The sequence below is a fragment of the Polypterus senegalus genome, chromosome 2 (genome assembly GCF_016835505.1).
Source record: "Polypterus senegalus isolate Bchr_013 chromosome 2, ASM1683550v1, whole genome shotgun sequence".
NCBI classification, from domain to species: domain Eukaryota; kingdom Metazoa; phylum Chordata; class Cladistia; order Polypteriformes; family Polypteridae; genus Polypterus; species Polypterus senegalus.
Genome location: NC_053155.1, coordinates 278,558,609 through 278,581,492, shown reverse-complemented (window position 1 = coordinate 278,581,492; position 22,884 = coordinate 278,558,609). Strand labels below are relative to the sequence as shown.

At 36.2% G+C, this 22,884-nt stretch overlaps 2 protein-coding genes across 2 annotated transcripts; both read right to left on the bottom strand.

The window, feature by feature from the left end:
* Positions 1–5,900: 5,900 nt before the first annotated feature.
* LOC120524518 (olfactory receptor 52K1-like) lies at positions 5,901–6,866 on the bottom strand. The gene has a single exon (XM_039746352.1). It carries the CDS (start codon positions 6,864–6,866, stop codon positions 5,901–5,903), a length of 966 nt encoding a protein of 321 aa, XP_039602286.1.
* Positions 6,867–19,648: 12,782 nt separating this feature from the next.
* On the bottom strand, positions 19,649–20,617 carry LOC120524517 (olfactory receptor 10J5-like). The gene has a single exon (XM_039746351.1). It carries the CDS (start codon positions 20,615–20,617, stop codon positions 19,649–19,651), a length of 969 nt encoding a protein of 322 aa, XP_039602285.1.
* Between the last annotated feature and the right edge of the window lie 2,267 nt (positions 20,618–22,884).

Here is a 22,884-nt window from a genome sequence, read left to right as displayed (position 1 = left end):
TTTAACATACTCTTAACAATTACAAACCTATTTCAAGTTACCCTTTCTTTGTATTATAATTGAAAAGTAGTGGCCACACAGCTCACTCTCACCTTATAGATCACAGTTTGTTTCAGAAATTCCAGTTTTGCTTCCACACTGGTGACAGTACAAAAATGAAACTAATCTGTGTTGTAAATGATGTTATAACGTCCTCTGATGAAAGACATTCAGCAGTAATTATGTTGCTACATTTAAGCTCAGCATTTGACTCCACTGACCATTCTATTTTATTACATGGGCTGGAAAATGACACTGGGCTCTCATGCATTTGGCTTGTATGGCTTACATCTTATCTCAAATCAATTTCATTATGTACAGAAATGTGCTCACAGTACTCCCCCATTATACTCAGATGGTAAATATGATGTTGCTCTTGGCTAAGTACTTGGGTCTTTACTGTTTTCACTTTATATGCTTCCATTTGGAACTATCAGTAGAAAACATAACATTCATTTTTATTCAGATGTAGATGCTGTACATTTCTTTTACACCTAATGATGTTTCTTAATCAATTGCGCCAGTATCCTTAATTAATTGCACCAGTGAATAGAAACAGTGAATGAGAACTACTTGTCTCTGGACATACGATATCAGAAATGCAAGTTGTTAGGGAGGAATAATGAAGACCACAACAATATTCGGTCACTTTTCAACACAAATTTGATTAATTATTAGTTTTAATGAATCAGCACACAACTTAGGCATTGTCTTTCAAACTAGCTTGTCTTTTAAAGCACACATTACAAAGTAATCCAAAACATGTTTTTTTCACCTTAGAAATGTTGGAAAAAGTCAGACATTTTCTAAATATGAAGGAAAATGAAAAGTTAATTCATGCATTTTTTTCAATTAGGATTGACTACTGCAATGCATTATTCACAGCTTGTTCAAATCATTCTCTATGCAGTTTTCAGTTAATTCCGAATGTAGTTGGAAGAATCATCACAACAATTTCTGTTCTGAAGTCTTTACACTGGCTTCCAGTTAAGTTTAGAACACAGACACAGTGGCCTCTTCGACTACTATGTATGGTGCTGTTTGTGTTAATATATATCCTGGCGTTTCCAGAAATGCATGTCCTTTTCATTTTAGTTATAGTCGTAATAAGCTTTATATTCCTTCATCTTTAGTCTTGTTATATTATATTGTTGTTCTGGTTTTTGGGAATGTTATGATGTATGTCAAATGTAGGTTGTTTTGCCCATGAACTGGGGACTGTAAGGAACAAAATGTTCAGTCATATACTATGTATGTGAATGAATGACAATAAAAACTAAGTTAACATTTCAAAATCCTCCTTCTTATATATAAAGCATTAAATGACCAAAGCCTGACTTGCCTATCTGAACTCATCATTATTTACAAACCAGAGCAATCATGAAGATCTTAAGAAACTGGCCCACTAAAGATTTCAAGGATTATTAAAATAACAGTAGGAGGTTGAGCCTTTAGTTAAAGGGCTCCAAAGCTGTTGATATGATCTGTCTTATATAAGTAATGCCAATTTAGTCTCAGCTTTTAAATCCAGGCTGAAGAGTCACTACTTTAGTACAGTATACCCTGACTAGAGCTGCTGATTAGCTGTGCATATTACATATCATTTTGTGGGTCACTTACATAAAAAAATATGTATTGTAGTAATTATGAGCAGTTACTAACCCTCTTCTATTTTTTATATCTGTGTATCCTGCTGTGGTACTTGGTGCTACTGCTCTACTTCTAAGATGTTTTCCTGTCCAAGGAAAATATACCTGAGATACCAGGAGCACATGTAGTGCAGGGTTCCATTAATATTAATCAGTTTCAAACTACTTTGTGTCTTTATGTGTGCATTGCATAATTAGTAAATTTTGTATTTGCATTTTACCTGAGAACTTGTCACAGCAGTCCGTGTCTGTAGCCTGATAAAGACCGCTATACAAAAATAAAATGACTGAACTGAATATAGTTCATCACAACATCTTTGATACTGAGACCTAAGAAAAGTTCAAACTGAGCATATTCCAAAGTTTTACAATGATATATCATATGTGGTTAGCATATGTAGAATATGCAAGATTGAAATGAAACCTAGTGTTTAAGGTGGATTTTTTATGAGGCAGAAGTAATAAATATCAGTTAATAAATGTAATACATTTAAGGGATTTGCCTATACCTTTTTAATAGCCCCTTTGTAAAAAAATAGTGCTTTAAAATCCAAGGTTGTTTTGATGAACTTACGTTGATCATAGCAGATATGTGCTATCTAGAAAAATTGAGAGACTGGAAGGTTATTGATTAGTGATCTGGGATGAAAACTTGTAGCAGGGAGTGAAGTATTAGCAGTCTGATGGTTTCTACATAAAGAAAATTGGATGAACTTATTAACAGGCCTCAGCAAAACATCCAGAAAAGGAATATACTTTAAACTGAAAATAAGAGTGAAATTAATATCATGACTGCATTTGCTAATAGTCATAAAAACGGTTTAATGAGTTACATCTCAAATCTTATCTGGTAACATCCATGAGTGAATTTTGCTGAAAACTTGGTGAAAACATTTGGTTGGCAAAGTGAATGCTGAATTTCTAAGTCCAATGCCTCATGAAGGCGGTGTTCAAATTAGGGATGGTGATTTTGAACTGCAAAGAGTAGTGATGCTCTCATTAATCTGGTCCAAAAGAAGTAAGCTTCTGATTACCATAAACTGTCAACAACCAGAAACTCTCCTCAAAACACCCCAATTAAACATAATTATGTGTCTTTCTGTAACATCAGATCAAACGCTGGCATTCAAAGACGTCAATAGATGAGAGGTAAAAGTGAATGAAACTCTGTCACTGATGCTGCGTGTGCTCTCTGCTGTTCAGCATTACAGTAATAGTGTTGGAGTTGATGTAAGCTTGAAAAAATTGACATCTACACTATATGGACAAAAGTATTGGGACACCTGACCATTACAGGGGGCTTTGATGACATTGCATTCAAATACGTAGACTTTAATATGGAGTTCAAGTTTTTTCATGATTAAATTTTGTTTTTTAAGGGTGCCACCATTTGGGGAATTTTTTAAAAGTTGCGAGGGTGTTGAAAACGAGAGGATGACTGGAAGTATGTGGTGTATGATATCACTATTCCAATGGTATAAAGGTCTATAAAACATCTAAGTGCTATTTTCTTTTGTTGTTTTGAATTTTTGGCTAGAGATTCTCTGCTTTCATTTGTATTATGATTTAGGCTTAACATTTTGGTTCCAAGAGTTCTAATTTCTTAATTTACAAACTTTAACTTGTTCATTGACTATGTTTCATTTCCTGATCTCTTCTTCTAAAAACTCTTTTTACCATCATGACAGAACAAATAATATCTGACCCTAAGAATCCTATAACGCTTCCTTTGCACTAAATATGGCTCTGGCATTTAGTATCCACAATCTATTGGTCTATTTTCTATGCAGACAGTAAAATTTCATATTTACGAACAATTATTAATTGTTTGTGCAATTTACATTTCCCCAGACTTCAGACAAAACCTTCTTTACTATATATGTTCTATTTGTTTGTACTTACTAGGATAAAAAAATTAAACTGTATAAAAGGTCATATACTCCCAAGACATCCCAAAATATGTCCATCACAAAGGTCTGTAATACTGTGGAAGTGTTTTCATGGACAAATGTCATTACCAATTACTTGTAGTGAGTGGTGGAGGTTTTGAAAACAGTCGTTTGAATGTCACATTCACAAATTTGAATTAAATTATATATATTAACTTTTGCAACCTGTTTCTTGACAGAGCAGAGATGAAATGACGGGTAAAAACAACGATTTTTAAGGGTATGTTTGTTTAGCTCCATATAGTCAACATGTGGCTTCACAGAACCATCTTTATTCTCCACAAACCAAAGCCTAATGTCTATTAATTGTTCTGACAAATCTATTAATCTGGTGATGGCTAATATAGTCATGAATAGACTTGGATTACAGACATAAGAGAGCCTACATTTTCATTTTGGGAAAGATGATGCTGGCAATAAATAATTGGTATATTAGGCATATAATGGGAATTTAGAGGCCTCTGTTTACCACATACTGTATGTCAGTAAATGTTTGTAACTCTTGGGGCAATATTTCTGTAGAATGACACTTCAGCAACTGGAGGGCATACTTTACCCAGACACAATAAATAACAATTCTGTCCTCACTTATTGTTTTCTTATTGCTAGCCCCATAGTTTGGCTACACCTTTGTTTTTTCTGACATATTTTTTGTCTCAGCCTATAGAATGGTACATTAACAAAACATTTTCTTATTCTCACCTCACTACCGTACAGGTAAAAAGTTAATACAAGTGCATTAGGTATACTGTAAATATATATATTCAACGTCTATGACTGCGGTGGCAGTCGCTCAAAGACAGATTGGTAGCTGGTCTGCTGCACATTTCTACCACTTAATGCCAGCGGCAGCACGCTGACACTCTTGGCTGCACACTGATCCTCTGTTAAAAAGTAGACCAAAAACAAAGAAACACAATTGCCCTTTGAGAAACTCCCTCTTAAATGGTATTTGAATGGGAAACAAGCTCACCCTTAACTGGTTCTCTGCAGGATCAGCTGCAGGTTTGCAGACTTACCATGTAACTTGGTTATCACACCATGTTTAGAACATTTAAAAGACCTAGCCCTGATCCACCCAAATTGCTCACTGTTCTGTTCTCCCTCCCTCCAGACTGTGTCTGACCCAGACTCTGCTTCCGAACTGCTGAACCTGCTTGACGAGGAAGATTTTGCATCCTTTTAACCTGAAGAAGCAAGCAGGAACATTTGTGTGTTGAAGAAAAACTCATATTCTGTATAAAGTCTTGAGCTTGGCCCCACCTAATCAGCAATAAAATTATTCTTCTGGTCCCATCTTTCTGTCTCTTGTGCAACTCTGTAACCCAAACGTGACTATATGTTTGTAGCAAACAAATGACTTCATGCACAAACTGCATTTTTATAATTTAAATAAACCAACTTTGTCTCAGTTTACTTAATGAATATGAGACTAGAATTAATGAAAATGTTTGACCCTATTAATTGTACTTTGTGCTAGTTGTTAGTTATTGATTATAACCTACAGGATTCAAAATTTCCATCTGGCATAAAGTTAAACCTAAAGATTTTAAAGAAATGAAAAGATATTCTGAGCACATGCAAACTATGATTTAGGTCCTGCTTTCTATTTCTGTACAATAGGATTGATTGCAGGCAGTTCGTTCTTAACAGCAAGTGTTTTTATCTGAAATGACACAAATCAGTTATTCAGATCTAGTCGATAAACTGACAATGTAACTGAGAGAAATGTACTTTGCAAGGAAATGACTAAAGTGTTAAACATTTTTTTCATTGCATCTACCTGCTCACATAACACAGAATCATTCTATCAAGTCACCTACAAACAAGAAACATAAAAAGAAATGGGTAAAGATTTGAAATGCATGTCATGCAGTATATCAGTTCAGAGCAGATAATGTAATAAATGCAATATATGGTCATTAATTTGTGCACAGTAAAATTGAATTAATTTACTGTAAAAGCTTCAAAAAGTATACAGCAAAAGAAATTGTGAAAATTTGATTTCTTTGCTTTCTGTACTCTTTACGTTCTTCTTTGAAAATATTCTTGGAAAATTCAGAAAGTTAACCTTTGATAAAAAATACATACAAATCATATAGTGTACATAAAATTAGTTACATACAGGAAAATTGTAAAATTAATTTAATTTCTCCTTGGTGTAGTTTATTTAAATTACTTTTGTAGCCAAGAATTACTAAAAAAAAAAACACTTGAAATAACATTAAAGAGCTTTGAAAATTGCAATGTCAAGGAAAAAGGTTTAAGAATTGTGTATGCTGGCAGCTCCTAAACTATTCTTGATGTTTCTAAACCTGAACATTTTTATGGCACTTTTCCTTATCTTTTTTGTTTTAATCCCATAAATAACTGGATTTAAAAGAGGAGGAAATAATACAAAGTCTATTGACATAAATACTCTTAAGTCATGAGGAAGAGCTCTAGCATCAAACCGCTGATGTATGATTTCAAAAAATGTAGCAACACTATAGTTTACAAATGTTATCAAATGGGGCAGACAAGTTTTTGCTGCTTTACTGCGTGCCTCCTTTGAAGCCTTAATACTTACAGATACTATTTTAACATATGAATACAGAGTAAGCATCACTGGTGGCACCATGAGAATTGTTGCAACAAAAAAGCCAAAAAAATTATTAACAGATATGTCCACACAAGATAACTTGACAACAGACCAGTTATCACAGTACACTTTATCTATCAGATATCCACATAATGGAAGGCGGACTGTTAAACAAATATGAATAGTAAAAATGCAAATAGGGTAAAGGTATGCAAAGCATAATAGGCTAGTTACTTTTGATGGTTTCATTATATTGTTGTACAGGAGAGGGTTACAGATGGACACATATCTGTCATAGGCCATTAGTGCCAAAATTGAAAATTCAAAAGATCCATACGTATGAATGGCAAATATTTGAAGCAAACATCCTGTCCTTGAAATTGATGGATTGCTTGATAAGAGATTCTCCATAAATTTCATATAAAAAGCATTGCTACCATAAAGGCCATTAATAGTTAAGCTACAAATAAATATGTACATGGGTTCATGAAGGCTTCTGTCACAAACAATAACAAATATGATAATTGCATTTACTAATTGTATTATAAGGTAAGCAAATAGAGTGGCAGTAAAGTAAATATTCCTCAAGTATTCCAAGTCTCCATATCCAGTGAGCAAGAAAGTGGTTATATAGGAATTGTTTTCCATGTTCAGTTTTCAAACTGGACAAGATGACTCCTACAATTAAAAAATATTTATAGAGTATTTAGCATTACACTGGCATAGTTATCCCAAACAATGCTATAAGTTTTATATTAAATAAAAACAGTTCCTGCTAATTGTATGTAAATTATATGGGTATAGATGTTCATCTCTTGCCAAGTATTCCATCCATTCGTCTATCTATTTTCTGAAGCCACAGTATCAGGTACAGAGGCACTGGGGTATTGCAGCTGAGGCTGGTGCAAGACATTAGACACAAGTTTATTCTTAGTTTAGTCTTGGACCAATCACAGAAATTCAAGCAGTTTTTCAGAATTTTACATATATTACGCTTATTACATTATATGGCATAAACATTGCATGGAAAGTTAACATTACGTTTTCCAAAAATGTTGATGTACAATACTAACATTGACTATTACAGGAAGACCCCACTTACATAAATATGTATATTATGTAATGGCAGAACCATGAAACTCTCAGGGCTAAACCATATTCCCGGAGTAGTGAGGCATCATAAAAATGTTTTTTTCCCCTCTCCTGCAGCTCAAATGAAAATTTTGTAACACAGATAGGGAAGATCCACTTAGATTTTAAATTTCTAAGTAATGCTACTTGATTAACATGGTACTTTTATTGTACTTACGTGCGTGTCCCCTGCTTACTGGTCACTTCAGGCTACAGCTCTTTCATCCACTGCAGATCTGGTTAAAATGATTTGCCATCTAAAGTTAAAAAAATCAAGAGAAGAAAAACTGTGTGTCATCAAACATTTTATTACTATTACTACTGACAAGGACTTTCCAATCTGGCAACATCACATATCCGCTTTACAATTTGCATTCCTGCTTGTTCTTCTATGCAGTTTTATCTAACATAAGAGAAGTGCAATTTACCGATACTGTATCTTTAAAGGGCTGATTTCAATGTAGTTTTTAGTAAATATATCACACATTTCACCCTGGGACAGACTGGGGTCCTGTCCAGAGATCCTTCCTGCATTGCTCTCTTTGCTTGGTGTGATAAGCTACAGCTTTTCCGCAGCTCTGTTAAGGAAAAAGCAGGTTTGAAAAATGGATGGATGGCTATTACACATTTTTCAAACAGTGTCAATGAAATGTTTTTTATACTCTTTAGTATTGTGTACTGTAAATTTGAAAACATCCATCAATCCATCCATTATCCAACCCGCTATATCCTTACTACAGGGTCACGGGGGTCTGCTGGAGCCAATCCCAGCCAACACAGGGTGCAAGGTGGGAAACAAACCCTGGGCAGGGCACCAGCCCACCGCAGGGCACTCACATACACACACACACCAAGCACACACTAGGGACAATTTAGACTCGCCAATGCTCCTAACCTGCCTGTCTTTGGACTGTGTGAGGAAACTGGAAAACCCGGAGGAAACCCACGCAGACACGGGGAGAACATGCAAACTCTACGCAGGGAGGACCTGGGAAACAAATCCGGGTCTCCTAACTGTAAGGCAGCAGCACTGCGCACTGTGCCACTGCAACGTCCAATTTGAAAACAGCTCAGCAGATATGTGCAAGTTAAGTATCTCAGAACAAGTCTGTTACAGATCAAATTCAAACATTATCACACATGTTCATGCAGATCAGTACTGAGAACTCATTAAGATCAACATATTGTGAATGCTGTAAATGTACATGAACAGCTTTCTGTAATACATTAAATAAATAATATTTTCATTAAACAATTACACAATGGAAGATTGCAAAGACAAAACAATTCTGCAAAAAATATTGTTTTCTATGACAAAAAATGAAATGCTGAAATTCTTTTCATTTATGGTAAAATAATGCCCTCAGCTTGTACATAGGTATTTATTTCAGTACAACCATGTTTTATGTATCTTAAAATGTTATGAAGGACCCGAATCTCAACATGGTGACTATTTCTATGATGTTTGAATGATCTCCCTGTGTTTATTGATGTTGTGGACATTAACTTAAGTGGCCATTCTAAATTGGCCTGGTGTGAGTGATTTTTAGGGTCTGCATGTGTGCTTCCTGAGGTGTAATGACATTTTATCAATACTCTGTGACCCTCCATTCCATAGAATATGGCTGCACTTTGGATAAATAAATTAAGTTAATTTAAAAATCTAAGCATTCTGAAATGTTTTTAATATACTTTTAGTAAAAAAAAACAATGAAAATTACTTAACACATAATATACAGCTGTTTGCTGTCCTTAGCCAACAATGCATTATTTAACAAAAAAAATATTATTTATCAAAGTCTGGCAGTTCAGCCCAACATAACATCTTAATCACTATTTGCCTAAAATATTATAAAATTAGTTTTTGAAGGCTCTGTAAAGCTCTAACATCAGTTATACTGCTTAGTAACTTTAGAAAAAAAGTTTGACAACAATAGCCTATCCTGCCCAGCAAAGCTCACCCATTTAACTCATCTTACTTCACCAAATTAATAAAGTAAATCTAAAATAAAGTAAAGTAAATAAATCTACCACCCTACATGATAACTTATTCTACATTATGTGTCTTTGACTTTTTTGTTTGAAAGAAAAAAAAAATCTCTTTATTGCTATGTAGAAGCACAGTTTAATTGTATTATTTGCAAAGTACACTGTACAAGATAAGGGTTTATTAATTGCTCTACACCTTATAAAAATGTGTTTTGCTATTTCAGCAAAAATAAAAATATAAATTAGTATCTGTTATACAGCTGTATTCAGTAAAAGGAAAATACAGTAAATCAAATAGAATATTTATTTTATCTTCCTAAGTTGACTTGTCCTAGCTAACTTTTACTTTCAAAGTGAAAATATAAATGTGATTCTCATACCTTGAATTTTTTTCAAATGGTACGCTGAGAGAATAAAAAGTTTGTTATGAAAACCGTGCTGTAATCAGCTTTATATAGCTGTTGTGTTATCATGGTCTGCAACATTGGGACTCAGTCAATTATTGCTAATTCCAAGGGAAAAAGTAAATGACTAGGAATTGCGCAGCTGCTTAAACTGCAAAATGTAGTAAATGCATGACTGTATTCATTAAATACTGCTTTAAAAATAATTAATTTAGATATAAAGCAGAATAATTTGTCTGTCCATTTTCTGAACTCACCTAGGTCATTTCAGGTTTCTGGGCAGCTGGCACCTACGATGATTCTCTCAAGTGCAAGACAGCAACTAATATTAAATATAATGTAAGTCAGGTACAGAAAACCTGTGTCAGTATTTGTTTTTCCTGTGACTTGCAGAAAATAACTCCTGACTCATGTGTGGTTGGGTACATGACTTTTTTGAGATAAAATGTACTGATTCCCCTTATCCCAATCGAGCATGAGTCACAGTTTATACTCAAAGCCCTGTGCAAAACCTTGCCTATATACTTAACATTCATTGTTAGGAATACTAATGTTTACTGATGTCTTAAATTGGTTTGAACCTTACTTAACAGGTAGAAGATTCTTTGTTAGTTGTGGTAATTATACTTCGAAGACACATAATATTCTATATGGTGTTTCACAAGGATCTGTCCTGGGTCCACTGCTCTTTTCGATCTCCATGCTTCCATTAGGTCAGATTATCTCAAGGCATAATGTGAGCTACCAAAGCTATGCTGAGGACACACAACTGTATTTAGATAGATAGATAGATAGATAGATAGATAGATAGATAGATAGATAGATAGATAGATAGATAGATAGATAGATAGATAGAGTGGTGTGAAAAACTATTTGCCCCCTTCCTGATTTCTTATTCTTTTGCATGTTTGTCACACAAAATGTTTCTGATCATCAAACACATTTAACCATTAGTCAAATATAACACAAGTAAACACAAAATGCAGTTTTTAAATGATGGTTTTTATTATTTAGGGAGAAAAAAATACCCAAACCTACATGGCCCTGTGTGAAAAAGTAATTGCCCCCTGAACCTAATAACTGGTTGGGCCACCCTTAGCAGCAATAACTGCAATCAAGCGTTTGCGATAACTTGCAAAGAGTCTTTTACAGCGCTCTGGAGGAATTTTGGCCCACTCATCTTTGCAAAATTGTTGTAATTCAGCTTTATTTGAGGGTTTTCTAGCATGAACCGCCTTTTTAAGATCATGCCATAGCATCTCAATTGGATTCAGGTCAGAACTTTGACTAGGCCACTCCAAAGTCTTCATTTAGCTTTTCTTCAGCCATTCAGAGGTGGATTTGCTGGTGTGTTTTGGGTCATTGTCCTGTTGCAGCACCCAAGATCGCTTCAGCTTGAGTTGACGAACAGATGGCCGGACATTCTCCTTCAGGATTTTTTGGTAGACAGTAGAATTCATGGTTCCATCTATCACAGCAAGCCTTCCAGGTCCTGAAGCAGCAAAACATCCCCAGACCATCACACTACCACCACCATATTTTACTGTTGGTATGATGTTCTTTTTCTGAAATTCTGTGTTCCTTTTACACCAGATGTAACGAGACATTTGCCTTCCAAAAAGTTCAACTTTTGTCTCATCAGTCCACAAGGTATTTTCCCAAAAGTCTTGGCAATCATTGAGATGTTTCTTAGCAAAATTGAGACGAGCCCTAATGTTCTTTTTGCTTAACAGTGGTTTGCGTCTTGGAAATCTGCCATGCAGGCCGTTTTTGCCCAGTCTCTTTCTTATGGTGGAGTCGTGAACACTGACCTTAATTGAGGCAAGTGAGGCCTGCAGTTCTTTAGACGTTGTCCTGGAGTCTTTTGTGACCTCTTGGATGAGTCGTCTCTGCGCTCTTGTGGTAATTTTGGTCGGCCGGCCACTCCTGGGAAGGTTCACCACTGTTCCATGTTTTTGCCATTTGTGGATAATGGCTCTCACTGTGGTTCGCTGGAGTCCCAAAGCTTTAGAAATGGCTTTATAACCTTTACCAGACTGATAGATCTCAATTACTTCTGTTCTCATTTGTTCCTGAATTTCTTTGGATCTTGGCATGATGTCTAGCTTTTGAGGTGCTTTTGGTCTACTTCTCTGTGTCAGGCAGCTCCTATTTAAGTGATTTCTTGATTGAAACAGGTGTGGCAGTAATCAGGCCTGGAGGTGGCTACGGAAATTGAACTCAGGTGTGATACACCACAGTTAGGTTATTTTTAACAAGGGGGCAATTACTTTTTCACACAGGGCCATGTAGGTTTGGATTTTTTTTCTCCCTAAATAATAAAAACCATCATTTAAAAACTGCATTTTGTGTTTACTTGTGTTATATTCGACTAATGGTTAAATGTGTTTGATGATCAGAAACATTTTGTGTGACAAACATGCAAAAGAATAGGAAATCAGGAAGGGGGCAAATAGTTTTTCACACCACTGTAGATAGATAGATAGATAGATAGATAGATAGATAGATAGATAGATAGATAGATAGATAGATAGATAGATACTTTATTAATCCCAAGGGGAAATTCACATAATCCAGCAGCAGTATACTGATACAAGAAACAATATTAAATTAAATAGTAATAAAAAGAAAAAATTAAAATAAAATTAATGTTAGCATTTACTCCCCCGGGTGGAATTGAAGAGTCGCATAATGTGGGGGAGGAACGATCTCCTCAGTTTGTCAGTGGAGCAGGACAGTGACAAAAGTCTGTCACTGAAGCTACTCCTCTGCCTGGAGATGACACTATTCAGTGGATGCTGTGGATTATTCATGATTGACAGGAGTTTGCTTAGTGCCCGTCGCTCTGCCACAGATGTTAAACTGTCCAACTTTAATCCTACAATAGAGCCTGCCTTCTTAACAAGTTTGTCCAGGCGTGAGGCGTCTTTCATCTTTATGCTGCCACCCCAGCACACCACCGCGTAGAAGAGGGCACTCGCCACAACCATCTGATAGAACATCTGCAGCATCTTACTGCAGATGTTGAAGGATGCCAACCTTCTCAGAAAGTATAGTCTGCTCTGACCTTTCTTACATAGAGCATCAGTATTGGCAGTCCAGTCCAATTTGTCATCCAGCTGCACTCCCAGATATTTAAAGGTCTGCACCCTCTGCACACAGTCACCTCTGATGATCACAGGGTCCATGAGGGGCCTGGGCCTCCTAAAATCCACCACCAGCTCCTTGGTCTTGCTGGTGTTAAGGTGTAAGTGGTTTGAGTCGCACCATTTAACAAAGTCTTTGATTAACTTTCTGTACTCCTCCTCCTGCCCACTCCTGATGCAGCCCACAATAGGAGTGTCATCAGCGAACTTTTGCACATGACAGGACTCCGAGTCATATTGGAAGTCTGATGTATATAGATTGAACAGGACCGGAGAAAGTACAGTCCCCTGCGGCGCCCCTGTATTGCTGCACACAATGTCAGACCTGCAGTTCCCAAGATGCACATATTGAGGTCTGTCTGTAAGATAGTCCACAATCCATGCCACCAGGTGTGAGTCTACTCCCATCTCAGTCAGCTTGTCTCTAAGAAGCAGAGGTTGGATGGTGTTGAAGGCGCTAGAGAAGTCCAAAAACATAATTCTTACAGCACCACTGCCTCTGTCCAGGTGGGAGAGGGATCGGTGAAACATATACAGTAGATGATGGCATCCTCCGCTCCCACCTTCTCCTGGTATGCGAACTGCAGAGGGTCGAGGGCGTGGCGGACCTGTGGCCTCAGGTGGTGAAGCAGCAGCCGCTCCATGGTCTTCATCAGATGTGACGTCAGAGCAACAGGCCGGAAGTCATTCAGCTCACTAGGACGTGATACCTTTGGGACAGGAGTTATATAAGATGTTTTCCAAAGCCTTGGGACTCTCCCCTGTTCCAGGATCAATTATTTATCAATAGTGCCTGATGACCCCGACTCTCTTGATTCAATGACCCAATGTCTTACTTGTGTTTCTGAATGGATGAGTAGTAATTTTCTCAAACTAAATAAGGAGAAATCAGAAATCTTAGTGATTGTCAAAAATGGATATAGTGAGGGTATTAGAAATAAACTTGATCCATGAGGCTTAAAAGTCAAGACAGAGGTAAAGAATTTAGGGGTAATTATTGACTCTGGGGTGGCACGGTGGCACAGTCATAGTGCTGCTGCCAAACAGTCAGGAGACCCGGGTTTGCTTCCTGGGTCCTTCCTGCGTGGAGTTTGCATGTTCTCCCCGTGTCTGCCTGGGTTTCCTCCGGGTACTCCAGTTTCCTCCCACAGTCCAAAGACATGCAGGTTAGGTGCATTGGCGATTCTAAATTGTCCCTAGTGTGTGCTTGGTGTGTGGGTGTGTGTGTGCGCCCTGCAGTGGGCTGACGCCCTGCCAGAGGTTTGTTTCCTGCCTTGTGTGTTGGTTGGCATTGGCTCCAGCAGACCCCCGTGACCTTGTAGTTAGGATATAGCAGGTTGGATAATGGATGGATATGGACTTTGACCTAAATTTTAAATCAAATATTAATCAGATTACCAGGACAGCATTTTTTACTTAACAAATATAGCAAAAGTTAGATCCCTTTGTGGAGGATTGCCGGCTTTCCATGCCGGTCCGCACCCCCAGGCCGCCAGGAGGAGCTCTCCTGACAGCAGGATCATGCCCCGAGGTCCAGCAGGGCATTATGGACCTTGTAGTATTTTTACACAACCCTGCTGGATACCTTGGGGGCCACCAGGAGTCGCTGTGGGGGGGCTTATGGGCTCTTTTATTCCCTATGACCGAGGAGTACATCATGGTCACGTGACAGGAACGAACAACGTGCTCCTGGGTTAAAGAAAAGGACTGATTGCCCTGACCCGGAAGGAGTAAGGAACTATGGACTGTCGGGACAGGAATACCTCCGGGTCAGGGGCTATAAAAGGACGGTGCCTCAGTCCAGACACCGAGCTGAGCTGGGAGGAAGGGTGGCTAAGTGTCTGGGCGAGGAGGAGAGTTTATTGATTGAGTGTTGGTTTATTGTATGAGTAGTGTGGAGGGTGCTTGGTGCACGGAAGAACAAAATAAAAAGGTTGTGGACTTTTACCTGGTGTCTGGAGTTGTACCTGAGGGTTCAAGGGTGCACTACTGCCCCCTACTGTCACACCTTATAATTTCTATTCACTAGCTTTCAGTGACCTTCACTGATACTGATGGTTGCCCTACTTTTATTCATCTTCTTTCTTTTCTTTACCTCACTGCTGGCTGTATTTCATTTTATTGTACTTCATTTCTATTTATTTTATTTATATTTATTGTATGTTTTAATGACTACAGCATTACTAATGTTACTTTAAATGTGCTCTATAAATAAATTGACATTGACAACAAAAAAAGATTTTCTGTTCACTTCCTTGTCCTGCCGCCTGAAGATGCTAAAATGCCAACAACAAAAAAGTCTGTACTGGTTGAAATTTTCTCTAATGTTAAGTCAGCTAGAGTCTTTGACAGCTGCACTTCCATCTTTTTAGCTCAGCGTGGTGGCATTCTTTTTGGCACATAACCAATGAGGCAGCATAAAGAAGAAGGACGTCTCACGCCTGAACAAACTTGTTAGGAAGGCAGGCTCTATTGTAGGAATAAATCTGGACAGTTTAACATCTGTAGCAGAGCGACGGGCACTAAGCAAACTCCTGTCAACCATGGAGAATTCACTGCATTTTTACATACATTTTTATTACTCTTTAATTTAATATATTTTTTTTGTATCAGTATACTGCTGCTGGATTATTTGAATTTTCCCTTGGGATTAATAAAGTATCTATCTATCTATCTATCTATCTATCTATCTATCTTGCCTCTTACTTTCATTCTTTGTGTCATTCATTCTGTCTTTGCCCACTTTATCTCACCACATCACTTTCATATTTCATAAGAACATAAGAAATATGAAAAATAAGAGCAGACCATTCAGTTCATTAAATTCATTTGGTTAGAAAGTCACTTATCTACCTGACTTTAATATTAGTTTTACCTTGTTTATTTTCTTTTCATGTACTAAATTTTCCAGAATGTCTGTGTATATTATTCTTGGTTCAAATTTTCAACTCAGGAAAATCTTTGTTTTCACTGCTGCTGATATTTTCCATTTCTGTTGTTCAAAAAATTGTGATAAGTTCAGAAGCAGCTCTCTGCAGAGTACTTAGAAGGAAGCCATGGGGTCAAGTTTTCTACAGTTTCTAGCCACAGAGATGATGAAGAAATGGTGCAAAGCCATACCTTTGCTAGGCACAGGGGAAGTGAAGAGGAAGACCCTAAGATCGGCTATTGAATCTGGAGACAGAGCCTTTAGGTTGCTTTGGATTAGAGGAGTAGATCTGTGGTCAGTTGCTACTAGGACAAAAGTCGGGATCTGATCAATCCTCACTGGACTGCCTGAGCACCCCATGACCCAAAGTGTGTCCAAGAGCATGTATAAGATGTAGATCACAGCTGGAAGTGTGGCCTAGCCATTTTATCTCAAGAACAGACTGGGTAACAACCAAGTAAAGATTGATGATTACTGGAGAGACAGTTCACAGCTCAGAAATTCAGTACCTGGAGCAAGATGGGCTAGCATCCATCCCTGCATCTTCCATGAGGAGAAAAACCAAATCAGGCTATAGCATTCAGAAACATACACCTAGGGGAGTCTGAGGGATAGCAGAGGGAGGGAGAAACCCAACAAGGTGGACCCGAGGGTGACAGTTAAATGTCAGATGCATCTTCAGCAAATTATGTAAGAACCTCCATGTCCTTAAAAGCCATTAGCTCAGAATGAAATGCTAGAAAGTAGAGACAGATGTGCAGCGTACAGGACATGACCCTGGTGAGACACCGGAAGGTCCTGGCCAGGAATTACAGAACCAAGTCCCTCCATGCACCTTGAACTCCTATTCTCTAAAAAGGTAGTTCAGAAGAAGCTACAGTTCAAGTGGCCCCCAGATTCCAGTCATAGAGAATGGCAGTAGTTTGATGAAGACATGGTGCAAAGCCCTAATACTGCTGGACATCACAGCAGAGGTGAAGATAAAGGTCATGAGATTAACTACTGAATCCTTCAAGAAAGCCACCAGGGGACTCTGGATTAAGAGGGCAGATCTGTGGTCAGTTTCTGCTTGGGATACAAGACAATCCTTATCAACCCCAGCTGGTTTGCCAAGGCGAGTGTGTCTGATGTTAAAAGACCCAAACATCCGATGTCACATCACTGATGCTGCATTCTAGTGCATCTATGAGATGTTTCTCATAACAACAAAATGCATTAAGCAAAACTGTGTGAGTGATGCTTTTTGTATGCTACTGAGTTGAATTCACATTTAGGTTGTCATCCAATGTCTCATTATTTATTTCTGAGTAAAGATTTGAGTGCCTTGCTCAATAAATTTAAGTTAGTACAACAAATATCATTCAGTTTTTGATCCATTTTTTGTGCAGTATAAAAATTATGGTAACATTAATCATGTGTGTTTTGGAATATTAAAGTCCAAACTGTGATAAGCAGCTTACTCATGCATCTCTCCATGTAACCCAACTTGAAAATTATTCACAATAAGAATGTTTAAATTTCATTATGCAAAGAACCTCATAATGTTTAGAAAGCATCTAAAGCTTAAACTAAACTCATAGTCTGCTATGATTAACTGTCCCATGTTTGCTTTGAATGTCTGAGATTCAGTTTATGAAGTTCAAGTTTATTGATATAATCAAGCTACAGTGAATGGGTTAAAAACTCTAACCAATTGTCTTTATAGTGTTTGCAGGATGATGCTGTTTCAGCTGTGAACATGAAAGTGAAGCTAGTAGCACAGGTGACAGTCATTTAACTTGTATAGAAACAAGGTGAACTAGATCATGTAGGGATTGCAATCGAGAGAGGCACTGTCTTGAGCAATCTCGGGGATCTTAGCAGACCTTACTGCTATCTGGTGCTGCTAACCTATGCGTTGGACCTGAGATATCAGAAGAGTCTCAAACACATTTTTGAAGTGTTCCAAAAAGTGCTCCTGGAACTGGATCCTGGAAACCTTTCAACCAAAGTTCAGAGACAGAAAAAACTAATTAATTATGTAGTGTTAATAGTTTCACATTTGCATATAACACATTTCTATACCTGGTTGAAGGTTGAGTTGTGATTTCCATTGAAGCCACAAATTATGAAACTGGCCCTTTTTCTTGCTGTGTGGTGTGACACGATTATGGATGTCACTGTTTTAACACCAAAACCAAAATATTCAAACTGAAATTTAGAGTCTAAAAACTAATCTGCTGTTTTTGATGCAGAGTTCGAGTTTACCATATATTGGTAATATGTCTGGATGTTTTCCTTTACTTCATTTGTTTAAATAAGGTTGAAAGATTTGCTGTAATGCACAACTGTGTAATGCATAAATAATCTGGGTTGACTATTTCAATTAACACTAAAAACCTTACTTAAATTGTGTAATCGGAATGAGAAAGTCCCTGTTTAAGCCATACTGTTTAATGCCACATTTATGTCTTATTATTACTGTAGACTAAAACACAGAATATGTAATTATAGGATTTCATATAGATGTGCCTTTACTTTAGAAAAAAAAAAATCCAAAATTATCTAGAAATCCAGTTAAACAGCAGGAATCCTGCCTCGTTTTGGTGTTCAGCCTTTGGATAGCTCACAACTACTGTACTTATGTCAAACTAAATGGATGTTTGATGTAGATTTAATTTTTAAGAGTTGAAGTATTGTTATAGCTCTTATCTAAACTGTATTTAATATTTTGAAATAAATGTTAAAAATTAATCATCCAAATTGTGTACAGTTTTGTGTAGCAACATCAAATAGCTGTAACTAAATATATCTACCTTAAGAATTCAATCTTGCCTGAAGAAGGTGCCTGAGTTGCCTCAAAAGCTTGCATATTGTTATCCTTTTAGGTAGCCAATAAAAGGTGTCATTCTGCTTGGCTTTTCTCTACATTCATAATGGCTAACACGGTACAACACCCTAGTACTACCTTAAGGTTAAAATTCATTTTATAATACACTATCTTCAAGTAAATTGAACCAAAACTAGAAAAGTAAAAATAGGTTTAAAAATTAAGTAATTCCATATAAATGACAGTCCATATAAATGACAGCCAATTTTCAGTTATATCTATTTAAGATTTCAATGTGTATTCAGTGATTTCTAATTACGTATTCTATAGGTTCTACTAAAGGTTTCAATTCTATATATTTGCTTGGTCATAGTATTAAATGTATGTATTCAGACAGAGTCACTTTAAATTAGTACTGATATAGTTTTCAGTGTATTTTATATGAATTTACTACATTAACAGTAAATCACTTTTTTAAGTGTAAAAATATTTCACTAATAAAACTGACTAAACTGCAGTAAAAGTTTTTAACTTGTATAATGAGGTAAATATACAGGAATTTAATTTATATTCCAGTAAATTTGATTCCATTAATTACAAGCTTTTAAAAATACTTAGAAAAAGGATATCTGCAATAAAAACCCCAAAATCCATTAATTTTTTAAAACTTGCTTATACAGATCTGTGCCTTAAAAATTCTTTTAAATACTATTTTGAAATTAATATAATTGAACCAAATGAAAATATTTATGTAGCTGCAGTACTCCGAAAAGTCATGAATACTTTCATTCACAGCTTTTTAATTATTTCTTAAAATATTTTTGAAAAATTCACAAAGTAAACTTATGATATACATACAATTGATTAATTATATATATTAGTGTAAGATTGTGTTTATTTCTACCTGGTTTGGGTTATTTAAATGATTTTTTTAGCTCTAAACTATTGAAAACACTTTAAATAATTGTGAAAAGCCCTGAAAGTTGTTTGAATTATTGGTGAAGGAGAACCTGTTCAGAGATTTAAAAATTGTTGTGTATCCTGACAGTGTCTACAGAATTGTGTATGTTTCTGAAACTAAACATTTTTATGGCACTTTTCCTTATCTGTTTTGTTTTAATCCCATAAATAACTGGATTAAAAAGAGGAGGCAATAATACAGATTCTATTGACATAAAACCTCTCAAGTCATGAGGGAGAGCACTAGCATCAAAACGCTGATGTAATATTTCAAAAAATGTAGCGACACTATAGTTCATAAATGTCACCAAATGGGGTAAACAGGTTTTTGCTGTTTTACTGCGCGCTTCTTTTGAAGCCTTAATACTTACAGAAATTATTTTAATATATGAAAACAGAATAAGCATCAGAGGTGGCACCATGAGAAATGTTGTAACAAAAAAGCCAAAAACACTGTTAATAGATACATCAGTGCAAGATAATTTCACAACAGACCAGTTATCGCAGTACACTTTATCTATCAGATATCCACATAATGGAAGACGAACTGTTAAAGAAATATGGATAGTAAAAATGCAAATGGGGTAAAGGTATGCAAAACACAATAGGCTGGTCACTTTTGATGGTGTCATTATATTATTATACAGGAGAGGGTTACAGATGGACACATATCTGTCATATGCCATTAACCCCAAAATTGAAAATTCAAAAGATCCATAAGTATGCATAGCAAACACCTGAAGCAAACATCCAGTTCTTGAAATTGATGGATTTCTTGATAAGAGGTTTTCCATAAATTTGATATAAAAAGCATTGGTGCCATAAAGACCATTAATAACTAAGCTACAAATAAATATGTACATGGGTTCATGAAGGTTCCTGTCACAAACAATAACTATTAAAATAATCGCATTTGCCAAATGTATTACAAGGTAAACAATGAGGGTGGCAATAAAATAAATATTTCTCATAAAACCTAAGTCTCCATATGCTGTAAAGAAGAAAGTGGTTATATAGGAATTGTTTTCCATATTTGGTCTTCAAATGCAGCAAGATGGTTCCTATAAATAAAAAGTAAAAAATAAATAAATAAATGCATTTTGTATTAGACATGTATAGAAGAAGAAGATTTTATTGTCACTGTATAACATACAATGAAATTTCAAAACAAATCCCCCTTAAAATGGAACCTACGTAAATAATAAAAACAGTCTACTGGAAATATGTTAAAACACACAAATTAAACCAGAATAAAACAGAAAAATCAGAATAAAAACTCTTCTTGAGCCACATTGTGTAGGCTTCCATTGTTCTGTTGCGCCACCCAGAGGTCAGGAGGGCAAATACATAGTAACCAGGGTAAGAAGGGTCCTTTAAAATATTTGATATTCTACTCTAATAGTGAATGTGGTATATGTTCTTGAGAGCATGGAGCTGGGTACAAATGATTTTCTGGGCTGTTTAATATTTCTCTAAAGTGACTTTGTGTATTCAGCTGTGCTGCTGCCATTTCAAACAGTGATGGCACAAGTGAGCACACTCTCTGTTGCACAGAAATAGAGCAACACTATCAATGTCTTTAATATGTTTCTTTAAATAATGAATTTTATATATGTGTAATTTTCAATATCCTTAAGAGGTAGGTTACTGCCACTGTGTATGTCCCCCTGTGACATCATCAGAGATGTGAATTCCAAGATATTTAAAGGAAGACACTCTTTCCACAGGTTCTCCATTAATTGAAATTGGCCTAAGTTAACCTAAACAGCAGTACAGTAAGTTTTACATTGAACAAAGTCAGTTTTTGCTAGTTTTATTTAGGTAGACTGAATGGATGTTCTGATCAGCATAGCTTGACAGGCATCCTATGCATCACCCCATCTATTTTCTGAATCCACAATGTAAATTATAAAAAAAAAACAGGTAACTGAAGTCAATTGTAACATCAGGGGTCTTTATTTTCTTAGTTTAACATTGAACTTACATTATTAATTCAAGCACTTTTTTCATATTTTAAAATTCTAAGCAGATATAAGAATATGTCATCAAGTGGCAGAAATGCTGGTGTACGATTTAATATTGCTACCTAATTTGTACAATTGTCATCTCATTATTATTCATTAAATGGATCCAGGTTTAGACCCCCAGTAGTATTTCCTGAAACACTTCTGCTGAATGATTCTTTGGCTGAAAGTTGTTAGACTTAGTGTGTCAGAGAGCGAATGTACAGCATTGTTCAGAATTAAATGCAAAAATAAAAAAAAATACTACTTATTAGAATACATGATTAGCTATTAATTCATCAATGCATTTTTCAATTTTCTGAGTTTCATTTTTTCCATTCAGGTGTTCTAGGGAGCCATATGTATCGTAGCATGTTTAGTGCTAATCAGCAACCAAGAGTGGATAGAACATCGCGGGGCGTACATGCTTAAACACCAACATTGACTGATACGGGGGGATCCAGTTATTTTAACATTTATATTTTATGATCACAGTTCAATGAAAACCTCAGGGCTATGTATCAAACTATATCCCTGGAGCAGTAAGGCAGCAGAAACATGTTTTTTTCTCTGTTGCAGCCCAAGTCTTAACGTATTTTGGTAAAATAAACTCAGATTTTTATAGTAATGACGCTTGATTACCATCATATCTTTTTTCTTTCTTTTATTTGTAATTACTTGCGTTTCCCCTGCTTACTGATCTCCTGAGAATAGAGCTCTTTTAGGTACTGCAGAGCTGCATGATTTGACTTGGCATCTAATCTTAGGTTAAAAAAATCAAGACAAGAAAAAAATGAGAGTCATCTGACATATTATTGTTACTGAAACAAGTAGTGTCTGATCTGATAATGTCAAGTATCAGCTTAAAACCAGTACTCCTGCTTGTTCTTCTAAGAGAAATACAAGTTACAGATACTGTATCTTTATAGGGCTAATTTCATGTCATGTCATGTTTAAATTAAATATATAAATCTACAATTTAGTGTTCTTTAATGTAAATTTAATAACATCACTTTTTTAAATACCTCAACAAATGAGTGCACATTAAAGCATCTCTTAAGTATTTTGTCACAGAACAAATTAAAACAGAATCACACATGTCCACTTACATCAGTGCAATGTCGAGACCTTTCCAAAGTAAAAACAGTTATTTAATTGCAGTCATTTTCTAAACTGCTTTGTCTTGAATAGGGTCATGGGGGGTGCTGGAACCTATGCCAGATAGCATAGGGAGCAAGGCAAGAAACCCTGGACAGGGTCCCAGTCTATCAGGGAATGAACACACACACACGCAC

Bases quoted from the DNA above. Each gene is read 5' to 3' on its own strand.
- LOC120524517 (XM_039746351.1), bottom strand. From the start codon at position 20,617: ATGGAAAACAATTCCTATATAACCACTTTCTTCTTTACAGCATATGGA.
- LOC120524518 (XM_039746352.1), bottom strand. From the start codon at position 6,866: ATGGAAAACAATTCCTATATAACCACTTTCTTGCTCACTGGATATGGA.